This window comes from Esox lucius, chromosome 15, assembly GCF_011004845.1.
Source record: "Esox lucius isolate fEsoLuc1 chromosome 15, fEsoLuc1.pri, whole genome shotgun sequence".
Taxonomy (NCBI): domain Eukaryota; kingdom Metazoa; phylum Chordata; class Actinopteri; order Esociformes; family Esocidae; genus Esox; species Esox lucius.
The window spans coordinates 17450537-17463731 of NC_047583.1; the positions used below are offsets into that span (position 1 = coordinate 17450537).

General features: G+C 39.2%; 1 protein-coding gene across 11 annotated transcripts in view; it reads right to left on the bottom strand.

The window, feature by feature from the left end:
• kiaa1109 (KIAA1109 ortholog) overlaps positions 1–13195 on the bottom strand; it is a 78526-nt gene that overhangs the window by 34841 nt on the left and 30490 nt on the right. For 7 of the 11 annotated variants that reach the window (XM_034297553.1, XM_034297558.1, XM_034297559.1 and 4 more), the window contains exons 50-62: positions 12866–12916; positions 12218–12424; positions 10869–11104; positions 10286–10530; positions 8714–8819; positions 8517–8614; positions 8233–8421; positions 7933–8101; positions 7614–7825; positions 6270–6353; positions 1069–1267; positions 794–853; positions 182–408 (exon numbers count right to left, since the gene is read on the bottom strand). In XM_034297553.1, the coding sequence (XP_034153444.1) occupies positions 182–408; positions 794–853; positions 1069–1267; positions 6270–6353; positions 7614–7825; positions 7933–8101; positions 8233–8421; positions 8517–8614; positions 8714–8819; positions 10286–10530; positions 10869–11104; positions 12218–12424; positions 12866–12916 (2083 nt within the window). The remainder of the gene's footprint in view (positions 1–181; positions 409–793; positions 854–1068; positions 1268–6269; positions 6354–7613; positions 7826–7932; positions 8102–8232; positions 8422–8516; positions 8615–8713; positions 8820–10285; positions 10531–10868; positions 11105–12217; positions 12425–12865; positions 12917–13195) is intronic. The other 4 variants (XM_029125648.2, XM_034297560.1, XM_034297556.1 and 1 more) reach the window with 2 other exon arrangements.

Consider the following 13195-nt stretch of genomic DNA (forward strand, 5'->3'; position numbering starts at 1 on the left):
GGAAGAACAATTCCGAACAATTTTTGATTTCCATTGTAGAAGGAATGCCATTTTTTTAAAAATTTGTTCTATGGTTTAATTTCAGAATACATTAAGACATTAAACTGTGTGAGTTTCCATACAAACTGAAAACATTTAGGTCTTCTAAAACTTTTGACCGTTTGTATATATTACAACTTACCATATGAATAGTTGGCGACATGGAGTCTGCCTCATCCTCATCAGAAAGGTCAGCCATATTGATAGAGTTAAGGTCAGCAATGTCGTCTACGTCCTCCTCACCCGTCAGCGAGGTCAGGGTGTTGCCCAGTGCGTTAAGCCGCTTGCCGATGTTGGGGTCCATGTGAACATCTATACCACACATCTTCCATAGCACGTTCAGAGTCCATGTCCCCGCACTATTGCTTTCTGAGGGGTCGCATGTAGAGGGAATATATTACTGAACATATATTACACAGAAATGCAGATGGTGATCCCCTACACTTCCCAGTGATTATTTTCTTTTACAGTGAATGAACATTCATCTGAATGAACATTGTGTCAAACATGTTGTCCAATAGACAGTCATAGATGACATTTAGAATGAAGTTTTGCATTAGACCAACATTTTTCTTATCTTTCCACTATTACATCAGATACAGCATTATCAACATTTTGAGAAATTAAAAATTCAAAAAGTAGCACCATTAATATAAAGATAAATAAATAGAAAGACTGTGCTACATATTTGATATGCTTGACAATACTCATAATACACAAAAGGTTTGATGCCCATTATCAGTGTAGTACATACCTGCAGAGGGCTGGCCTGTAGTTCTTGAGCATACTTCATATGTGCCATCTGGAACAACACCTATAAAAGAAAAAAATACTCAAATATGACACAACCAAAATGCAGAAGTACACAGTATAGGGGGACATCTTTTTTACAATGTGCTCTTTATGATATTAAACCACCGACATAATTTTTCCTAGGTCCATTTCTAAATAGAGACAAGCAATCCTTTATCAGAGCTTTCAATGGCAGTCTGCTTGTTAGAACCAAAATCTCACAATTCAATCACTTACAAGCATTCATGACCATGTCTCCACGGATCTCAGGCTTCCAATCATCCCAGGATGTCTCAAAGCCTTCAGCGAAGCGGATACAGAAGTTCTTGAAATGGCCCTTGCTGACCAGTGACTCTGAGGAGCAGGCAGTGATAAGAGTGCTCTCGATGGTCAGCACCAGAGCTGAGCCAGTGTCAAAGTCAATGCTGTGGTTGGCCTTGGAGTTTTGAGGGTGGGTAGGAGAGGAAGACGTTACAGTTAGGTCACCAGATGAGTCTAGCACAGGAATAACATTAAGGCTAGAGTGCAATGAGGAAGTACACCATCTGAAAATAATGATATTTTACCTTCATTGGCATACATATAAAGGTAATCACTTTATTGCAAATAAATGCAATTTAAACATTCAAAACTAAAATGTATCATTGTGGAAAATGTTAATATACCCACATCTTAACCATTCCATACAATTTCTCAAATGAATTAGAAAATAATTAGTAAATAAATAATAATTAAGAAAACTATTGGGTGCAGCCTTTCATAAAGACCAGGCTTGGTTTGTTTGCTCTTAACCATAGAGGAGTAAGGTAACAAGTCAGGGTAAGATCAAATGAGTTCTGAGGCCCTAAAAAAGGAACAAGTTGATCACTATAACCATAACCATCATAATTTGAAGGAAATAATTCCATATTCATAGATAATCTACAAATGGGGACCATTCCAGACCATGGCAATCTAACTAAGACAGGACATCCAACCAAATAAAGCCCTTCCAATTCCAAACGTCATGTTTGGTGAAAGGAAAATGCTGCCTTCGAACAGAAGAACCCAATACCAACTGTAAAGGTTGGTGGTGGGGGGCATTATGGTTCTAGATCCACTTAGCTGCTTTAGAGCTTAGCCAACTGACCATACTTTAGGAAACCATGAAATAAAAATTGTACCAAAGAATACTTTAGCAAACTGTGACAACATGTAGAAAGCTGAAGAAAACCCAAAAAGGATTTTGCAACTGGACAATGATCAGAAATACTTAAACAAATCCACAGCAGGATTGTTTAAATATGGAGAAATGGAGGGTTATGGAATAGCAATCAAAGCCTAGATTTTAATTCTAAAAAAAATCTTAATGATCCTTACATTATAATAAAACCTAAATATCAGAACGGGCCAGGATTAGGAAATAGTGTTTAAATAAGGTTTGAATATCCGTATGTCAAAATACGTCAGAAAAGATAAAAAGGGCGTACTTCCTCACAGCACTAAGTGTAAAGTCGTGTTTTGGGAATACATTAAGGGTTACAATAAAATTGTATTTGACTGTCTGCTTGTAAAAAAGAAAGACGCCACATGTAAGGCTTGTTAGCAATCTATGTATGATATTATGATCACAGGTGTTTGAATAATTTATGTAATGTCATGAAGTTTACTAAGAATTGCTGTTTTTACCCCCTAAAACTATAGACTATGTCAGAATATCTAACTTGTGTCAAAAATGTAGAAAGGAAGAATAATTTTCACTAAAGATCCAGAATATTCTGTGCTTGTACGGATCAAGTTCTGTGCAAGAATTTATCGGCGTTTGAAAGTGGACTTGTCCATTCTGAATGGCCTAGGAACTTGAAATTGCATTCAGCATTTATATATTGTATTTTCTGCATTTATATATTTAAATAAATATATATTTTCTGCATTTATATATTTAAAAAATATATGATGTGAAATACACTGCTCAAAAAAATAAAGGGAACACTTAAATCACACATCGGGGCTTGATGAAGGAAATAAAGATCTAAATCTTTACAGTACATTGTGTAATTCATTGAAAACAAAATGTAACAACGGTCAATGGAAACCAAAATCACCAATCGATTGAGGGATAGAATCAAACACACCAAAAATCTAAGGAAACAATTGAAATCACAGCCAGTTCCAACTTGCGTGAATTTCATTACAGCAACTCATAATGTGACTCAGTAGTGTGTATGGCCCCCACGTGCCTGTATACAATCCCGACAACATCTAGGCAGGCTCCGGATGAGACAGTGGAAGGTGTCCTGGGAGATCACCCCCAAGATCTGGATCAGGGCCTCTATGAGCTCCTGGACAGACAGTGGTGCTACTTGGCAGCATCCGATGCATCGATACATAACACCCCAGATTCTCCTGCACCATGAGGAACCAATTGCCCACTGCACCAGCATAAGGTCTGACGAAGAGTCTGAGGATTTCATCCAGGTACCTAACAGCAGTCAGAGTACTGTTGGTTAGCACATGGAGGTCTGTGCAACCCTCCAATGATATGCCTCCCCAGGGTGATGTTGCAGGCAGCATAATATTCACCACGGCATCACCGGACTCTTTCTTGTCTGTCACATGCTCAGTCTCTGTGAAGAGAACAGGGCGCCAATGGTGGACCTGCTTATTCTGGTGTTCTCTGGTGAATGCCAATCGAGATGCACGGTGCTGGGCTGTGAGCACAAGAGGAGCTGGACTACCTGTGCAACCTGAATGGGCTACAGGTACCGCCTCATGCTACCAGTAGTGACAGGAAAACTAGCAAAACACAAAACTAGAGAAGAATCAGTCAGGAACGATAAGGAGACAGCAATTGTCTGTGGAGACCACCTGCAAAACCATTCCCTTTCTGGGGGTTGTCTTGCGGTTGTCTCTCCAGTGGACCGGTTGTAACTTTCATTTGAACCAAAAAAGGTGACACTGATTCACAATTGCTTGTGTCCTAACTGGACAGATTGATATGCCTGAAGGTTAATCGACTTTTGTCATACTGTGATGAGTGTTATATCATGTTCCCTTATATTTTTTGTGCAGTGTACATTATAAATTGATAAAATGTTTTGAAAAAGAGCTGAGTGCAAAAAAAAACCCAGCAGGTAAGTACACTTAAAGGCCGGAGCAGCAACCAGCCTACACCCGGAAGAGCATAGAGAATAAATACCATCCGTAAAATGTGATCCACGCACAGAAACTTCAAAACCTTTGGTGAAAAAGATTATAAATCTGATCTGTAGTCAATCCATAACAATTTATGTGCATCATATTGGCAGACCTTCAGGTAGTATGTTACATGGGAATAGAAAATATGCTTGTGTGTAATGTTGAAAAACAAATTGCTCTGTGGAAACCTGTTATGTGTGTGTGATGCAGTTTTCACATTGTGTGTCATAACACTCCATGACACATGATAATAGAAAACCTGTGGGTAAACTTATGGGGTAGTCATGCCCCCACAATAAAGACTGCTATATTCTTGAGACAGTGAGGGCCAGGTCTTAATGCTATGTACAGTGGATATAAAAAGTCTACACACCCCTGTTAAAATGCTAGGTTCTTGTGATGTAAAAGAATGAGGCAAAGATAAATAATGTTAGAACATTTTCCACCTTTAATGTGACCTATAATTTGAACAAATTCAAATGAAAAATACATTGAAATCTTTGAGGGAATTTTTTTTTTAAATTCCACCTGGCTGATTAATAGTGCATACCCTTTAAGTAAAACCTTGTTGAAGCACCGTTAGATTTTATTACAGCACTCAGTTTTTTTTGGCTAGGAGTCCATTAGCATGGCACACCTTGACGTGTTAATATTTGCCCAATCTTCTTTGCAAACCCACTCCAAATCTGTCAGATTGCGAGAAAATCTCCTGGGCACAGCCCTCTTCAGATCCCCCCAAAGATGTTCAATTGGATTCAGGTCTGGGCTCTGGCCGGGCCATTCCAAAACGTTAATCTGCTTCTGGTGAAGCCATGCTTTTGTGGATTTGGATGTGTGCTTTGGGTCATTGTCATGCTGAATGGTGAACTTCCTCTTCATCTTTAGCTTTCTAACAGATGCCTGAAGGTTTTGTGCCAAAATTGCCTGGTATTTGGAACTATTCATAATTCCCTCCACCCTGACTAAGGCCCCGGTTCCAGCTGAGGAAAACAGCCCCAAAGCATGATGCTGCCACCACCATGCTTTACTGTGGGTATGGTGTTCTTTGGGTGATGTGCAGTTTTGTTTTTGCGCCAAACATACCTTTTGGAATTATGGCCAAAAAGTTCAACCTTGGTTTCATCAGACCATAACACATTTTCCCACGTGCTTTTCAGGGACTTTATGTTTTTCTTTATAAGAAAAGGCCCGTCTTGCCACTCGACCCCAAAGCCAATTCATATGAAGAATACGGGAGATTGTTGTCACATGTAGCACACAGCCAGTACTTGCCAGAAATTCCTGCAGTTCCTTTAATGTTGCTGTAGGCCTCTTGGAAGCCTCCCTGGAAGCCTCCAATTATTTTGTACCCTTCTCCTGACTGATATCTTTCAACAATGAGATCCCTCTGATGTTTTGGAAGCTCTCTGCGGACCATGGCTTTTGCTCTGAGATGCAACTAAGAAAATGTCAGCAGAACTTTATTTTGTGATTAATCAGAGTCACTTTAAATGATGGCAGCAGGTGTGTAATGACTATTTAATATGAGTTTGAATGTGATTGGTTAATTCTGAACACAGCCACATCGCCAGTTATAAGAGGGTGTGCACACTTATGGAACCAGGTTATTGTAAGGTTTTTATTTTTCATTTTCCCCCTCAAAGATTTCAGTTTGCTTTTCAATTAAATTGTTCATATTATAGGTCATATTAAAAGTGAAAAAAGTTCTGACATGATTCATCTTTGTCTCATTCTTTTACATCAAAGAAACCTGGCATTTTCACAGGGGTGCGTAGACTTTTTATATCCACTGTATGTTTTTTTATAACCCAAAATTAAATTCATTGATGGACCATGTTATGACAAAGTCAAAAGATATCACTGTGTTAGGATATTTTTCCCAGGTAAAAGTGAACTGAAATGTATTTTATTTTCCTAGGCTACTGTTGGCTACATCAAGCAATGGGAGGACTACTGCTTGATCAGCCTACTATGCAGCAGTTTACAGCGAGTTAAAAGTATTGCAGTCGTCATTGCTGGATGACATTAATTCAGCGGGCATGTTATAAAGGAAACATTCACAATGAGAAAACCATGGATGTTAAACTAACCCTAAAACCATTTCATTAGGGTAATGGTCATTTTTAAAGGCAAAATGGTTGACCGTTATATCAGCACAGTGTCAATACTGCATCACACACACTTATAAGAGGTTTATACAAGACAGACAGAACTGATCGCTAAATACCATCACACAAGAGATTTAATAGATTGTAGGTTACTTTTCGTGCATATTTTTGTTGGCCTACAGATCTGCTGGCCCCAGCTTCAGAGCGGATGCCTTCGAAACCTGGTATATGTCCTTTCTATGGAAATAAGGGACAAAATTATAACTTTGACTAACTAGTATGATGAACCCCAAGGGATGTACTAATTAAATTCCTGAAATTTTAAAACATACAACATTACATTAGCTCTATTGTAAATGAGATGACTGATGATAAAATGACTAACCACATTGAGAAAAGTTTTTTTTTTTTTAAAGAACGCAGCACATAGCATGTAACACAAAACATTTTTGTGTCTGAAACAGAAAATATCACAAAAATAAATATATGGGTTAGAGGGTGAGGATTGGAGGAGTAAAACAGAAATGTAATGCTATTATTTGTTACATATTTGATTATTCAGCAGAGCATTAGGTGTTCATTACACATTCCAAATGGCAACATGCTTTAATATATTTAAAGATCAAGGGCCCTTAAAAATTCTAAACGTAGAAAATATGGATGTTATAGCATCCTAGATATGCTTCTCGTTAATGTTATACAATGAGCGGTTCAAAACTCAAATTTTTATAGCCTATCCTACCCATGGTATAACTAAAACTTGGAGAACAAAGTTGTTTGTATACGTGTCCTTGGCTAGTGACGCCGGATGGATATATATAGGTAGCTTACTAGTACGGTTGCAATGATCCAACACTGGCATTGGAAATGTGTCCGAAACTAGCTTAAAATACGGCACCGGGTATCAGTGACAGCAAGTCCATCCAATGAGCCGAAATAAAACAGATCAATATGGAGATTGTCGATGACCGGTAGAGAAAACATTCGGGCTATGCCTAGTGAGCGCAACAACAATGGAAAGAATGTCTGCAGTCTGGACTTACTTCACACATGAAAAAGCCACTAGTAAAATTGGTAGTTTGAATAGCAAGCGTTTGAAGGGGTGACAGTAGAGAAGCTTAAGCCAACAAACTCCGGCTAACTAACGGCAACTAGCTAACTCCAGGTAAATAACATCAGCCTGCTAAAATAAATGGAAATTACACCCCAAAAACTTTCTTAGATATTAAGTGGTCTCCTGCTATGATTTAAACACTGTTGTAATGTTAGACTATCCAACGTTGTGGTTTTTCTATAAAGTCAGAATTTGAAAACGTAAAAACCATGTGAAAAAAAGGAATTTCGGAGAGAAGAAATTACAGCACACAAAAATGATTTTGAAATGATTCTATATAACAGGCCCTAAAAATTGGTTACGATTCAAATATGCCACATTGCAAATGCTTTGTGGATAATTAAAAAATTGTTGGCCAATTTATTTGTTAATTCTCCTCTTACCAGTGAAGTGTTGGTGATGGGCAGACAGATTCCAAGGTCATTTACGGTTAATTGCAGGAAGAGGGTGCTAAAGGCTTGGGCGGAGGTCTGCTGGATGCCCGGTAACTTGTCAACTACTTCCTTAGTGGCCATGTGGATGTCCTTATTCAATGCCAGACGCTGCTCATTCCAGTTATCATATGCTGCCTTGTAGTTTAGCCAGAAGAGTACAGCTGCAATACAAAGAGGAAATGATGTTTTCACTGACAATTTTGTTGGGAAGGTTTTACAATTAAGAAAAAATTACATTTGATGACATTGTGTACAATCAAGGCCTGACCTCTGTCAAAAGCCACTGGCTGAGCAAAGACAATTGGCCGGTTGAGAGTGATGAGGACAGCCTCTTTGTCAGAGGAGCCACTGATTTCTTCCTGAAGAGCGTTCCGTAAGCCAATACGAGTGCGGAAGTAGGCCACCTGATGAAAGTCTGAACCTGCTTCCTCATACACCTGTGGAAGAAATAAAAATGATCTCACCAAACATGAACAAAGGTATTGATCTGCCAAGGAGGAATGTGACTGCACTAGCCAACTGAAACAAAAACAAACAAAAAAATCGATATTAATTGACAGTGGCTAACCTGATGTTTGACTATCTGGCCCAGAGCGAGGTTGAGGTCAACTTGGCACTTCCCAAAAAGTTTGAGGTAGCTGCTGCTGCCACCAGGCTGTGCCTTGCACTGGATCCTATTGGAGAGCTCAAGCTCAATCAGCCCTGTCTCAAAGCGCACCGCTCTCATGGATGGAGTAGTGGCTGTCATCTGGATCCCCTGCAAACCACAAGTTCAGGAAAGAGTAATTTGTCCACATTCAAACACACAGGCTATAAGAAACATGAATGTAAACGTGTTTTGCATACTAGTACCTTAAACATCAGACTGAGTGAGTAGAGCAGAATCTTCGGTTTGTCAGCATCTGTGGAGATGTCATGTTCGTTCCACAGAGGAATGGGCTGTTCTCCTCCTGCATACACAGAAACAAATACCCATAATGTCTAAGAAAAATATGAAGGCACGAATACAACATTGTTTAGTGTTCTTGTGTTATGCATGGGGGACAAACCTGATACTTTCTGGATGACCTCATTGACTTCCTTCATGAAAACCTTCTGCAGGAACACTAGATGGTTCAGCAGGTCAGTGGTGAGGTTGTGCTCAAAAGAACCAATCTAGATGAAGAGGGATTAAAACCAACGAAAATATTTGAAAAGGCCTGTACATACTGATTAGGCTCCCAATTTACTGCCTTTCTTGACAATGATCCACCAATGATCTTTGTCCAGGTTAAAAGTCTCACATCCACAAATAACAATATCAATATTTAATCACTATCAGTATTATTAATTGTAGCTCAGACAACATACAATAATAAAAAAAAAGTAGTATGAACTATTCAGCAAATTTACACTGTTATACAAGCTGTGTTGTCATGCCTATAATATCATGCCTATGTAACAATAAGGAAAACAGCTAGTGTCGAGGGGTGGAAGAGAATGATGAGATGCTGACCAATAACTTAAAAGTAAATTCAGAATAATTTTGAATAGGCTATGGAAAGACAAGTGAAGGCAAGTTTAAAAAAAACCTTTGAAGAGAAAAGTTGAGTCACTTAGCTTTGTTGCAAGTATATTATTGTCCTCGAAAATTTAATTCTAGGAACATTAGACCACAAATCATAAAACATTTGTTGGAGAATGAGTCTTCAACAAGATTATTTTCATGACCAGCCTCCTAAAATCTTCTTTAACAGGAAACAAATACCTACAGTAAACTACAAATGTCTACCCTTGATCCTAAGCTATGCGTTTTTCTTTGGAGTCTACTATTGCTGTCGGGCAACATGAGGCCATTGAGGCTGAAATATCAGAACAAAGTGTATCTGAAACATAGCAAAACGTTGATCAAAAATCAAGTATGGTTTGGAGCTCATCGATTGTAATCCGTGTGGAAGGCCATGGAAAAACGTAGTGGATGACCAAAAAGGGCTCACCATAGAGGAAAACAAACATGATTTAGGTATTTTATAGACAGACCACTTAAGTTTAACTATGGGGACATTTATTATTTTACATACGCTTTCACCAAATTGAAAGAGCTTCATGATAGTTTCTGGGCATTGAAGGAACATCTTGAATGTAATACAATTCATGAGGATTGGAACTCACGGATCAGAGGGCTGTTAAACAAACACTCTAACAGGCAGCCAATGCAGGATGTGTTATTTTAATAGATGTACAGTATGGAAAAAACAAAGACTTTTGTAAATTAATTTAAAGAACACGCTGTTCCAGTTTTCATGGAGTATTCATTCATAAATTGGAATTTTGGGGGCAGGGTAGCATCACATTTTTTCAGTTTCAGTCACAGAGAAGGTTTAGGATTATCTATTCTAGCAGGTCAGGAGATTTCTAACTGAAGAAATTCCGCAGTGGTTTAGAATTGTTGTTGTTGTTGATTCTATCTTGACGTTGTCCACCATAAAAGTTTTTGTAATTTAGCAGGTACTTTTATTCAGAGTGACATTTATGCATCATGTACATAACGTTCAGGGATTACTGCGGTATGACACAAATACATAACGAACCACAGTAGTCACCAATACCTGAGCCACTCTATATGACTGTGGCGGCCTCACCTCAGCAACACAGCGCAGGTAATTCCCTTGAAGATAGTTGCCCTGCTTCATGGGTATCGGAAAGTCATCTGTGAAGTCTGAGTGGCCCTCATGTTCCTCCATAATGTACTCTCCAGACATGGTGACTGGTGGTAGGTTGAGGCTGGCTGAGGGGGGCATGGTGGACAGGGTGTCCACCGGGGACACCTTGGACTGGAAACATAGCTTGTGGTTAGGCAACTCGAAGGTGAACCTTGTCTGGGCACCTACACAGAGAAAACAAAGATTTCAGCGTTCTGCAGAGAATTACAATGAATAAAAAGTACAAGGTTTCACTGAGTTACAGTTGAAATCAGTCAACTGTAGTCATATGAACACATTCATGCATATAACTGAACAGAAATATTTTTGTGCATATGGAACATTTATTGGGTCTTTTATTTCAGCCCATAAATGTGTGACCAACAGGTTGAGTTTATTTTGTTTTTTCCAGCAAGAGCTTGGTGTCAGATTTTTCAGCGAATTTCACATTTGGATGAATTTGTGGTTTTTCTCCATGTGTATTCTTTTAAGTATAAGATCACAATGTCAGGTGCTAACAAACCGGTCATGCCGTGACTCTTCATTCGGCCCATCTTGTATTCAGCCTTGAGAGAGGGCAGCAGAGCTGCTCCTATGGTGATGCCATCCATCATGGCACTGAACTTGAGGACGATGGGCTTCTTCTCCAGGCCCTCTGGCAGCTGGGGGAACTCATTGGCCTCAACTGGTGTCTGGTTGATACTGGATGCCTTGTCAGAGGGCTGAGGTGTGGGGGTGTCCTCCCTGTTCGGGGGCGGCCTAAAGTAAAACAATATCATAACCAGGGGAATAAAATTAACACTTGCCACCAGCAAATGGCAGGTAAATTTGGCCTACTTCACCAGTCACTTTGGTGGGTATTCACCAAGCGTACGTGAAGACAACTTATTTTATTGGAAAAACACACAGATCCTGATAAATCTTAAGATACACCCACACGTCAATTAACAACTTATTTTGACAGTTATTCTCAGGAGTTTATGTAGGACGGCTTCTGTCACTTATGATCCTGGTGGGCATGCACTTACAAGTATTTGACAGGTTGGTGGGACCTCTGGTATGGTAGAGTAGGACTACCTGTGTGATATATAATAAGGCTGGACCTCCGTTATGACCTAAGCATGTGCGGTGAATGAAATATGGGGAGTGGTTTTATACCTTCGGATGTTCTACATTTTACACATGGTACTGATACTCCTCTACTCATTAGAACAAAATGAATTTTACTTCACACTTATACAGAGTACACTCCTGCTACCAAATTATATCCAAAGCTTTACCTTTTTATTTAGCAGAAATACACCCATAATGATCTGCATGTCACTGTGAGAGTAAATGGGAAAAAACTAAAAAAAAAACATTTAGTTTCCAAATATCTCGACACACTCTCCCTTTTTCACAAACCCTCTTACCTACTCTCTCACCTACAAAGCCACGCAGGCACACAATGGGATGTCACAGTAAAAAACAAGTTGACTCTTGGTAGGGGATGTGGGAGAAGACATCTCAAATGTCCACTAGACTAGTATTCATGATAACATCAATACGTTCTCCATCAATAAAGATCATAGACCACTAGTTCACTAATTCTGGAACACACCAGAGGGTTTCTTTATAGACAGCTGAACTACCTTTTTTTCCATGACGGACAATTATTGTTCATATCAGTTATGATACTTATTTATGATACCTAGTACTCAGCATCTCACTGTACTAGAGCATCCACAGGGTGTATTTCGGGATGGTATTAGTTTGAATAAAGGGCACAGAACAAGTCCTGCTAACCCAGTCTCTACAGATTTAAATATGCCTCAAAATGTATATTATATAATAACTTATGAATAATCAGACCATTATGTCCTCTTGACTCACAAGTTTGAAGGCTGGCGGATGAGATCGGAAATCTGTTTGGAGAGCTGGTGGGAGCTGCGAACCATCATGCTGTGCAGCGTGGCTGGGTGCTGGGGAATGTTGATCATGATGGCGCCCACCTTGAATACAGCGGCATTGTTGGTCTTTAGGCCTCGCTGGGCGCTGTAGAGGGCCTGCGACTTAGCTATGTTGCATTTCACAACCGTTCTGGAAAGGCCAGAGCAGAGTGTCAACTCATCTTATTGGCGTTATTAACAACAAGATAACACACAACAACACAGAGAAAAAAGTACACACTACACAGTAACAGGTACATAATACATGTTTGATCTTCAAATAGGTTTTCAAAATCGTCAGCAACAATAAAAAATAAGCAACAGTGATCACAATTACAGGAAGAATCGCTGTGTTATGGCTGATCTATGAATTTACTACACCTGCCATACACATAAAGGACCACAGAAAAAGGAGAAAAGGTGTATGGAATATCACCTAATGAACACAAAGAGGATGAGTAACATAGCAAGAGTACTAAATTGACGAAACACCGGGGTAACAGATTCCAGACAATATACAAACTGCGTTTCAACTAGGTACTACTGTGGCATTGCTATGATGTGCCAAAGTGCAGTAGTTATAAACACATACAGAAACTCTTGTTTGGCTGTGCTGGTAGGAGATGTAGGGAAATCCTCCAGTCTATGCAAGACGATGGAAGAGAAAGCCAGAGAAAGTTTTTAAAAAAGAGAGCAAATGAGAAATTGAGTATTCAAGCAGACATATTGAGACAATCGACTAGATTAAAATTATGAAATGTCCACGTTTCAGTTCCAGTGATGCCAGGAGAATGTGCAATAATTTAAATGTTTCTAGAACTTGATTACAGTGAAAAAACTGCAGGAATAACTTGCATTCAATGGCACAGTGGTATTGGAAATTAATTCTATTATAACCCTATAATACATGTATTAGGTTATC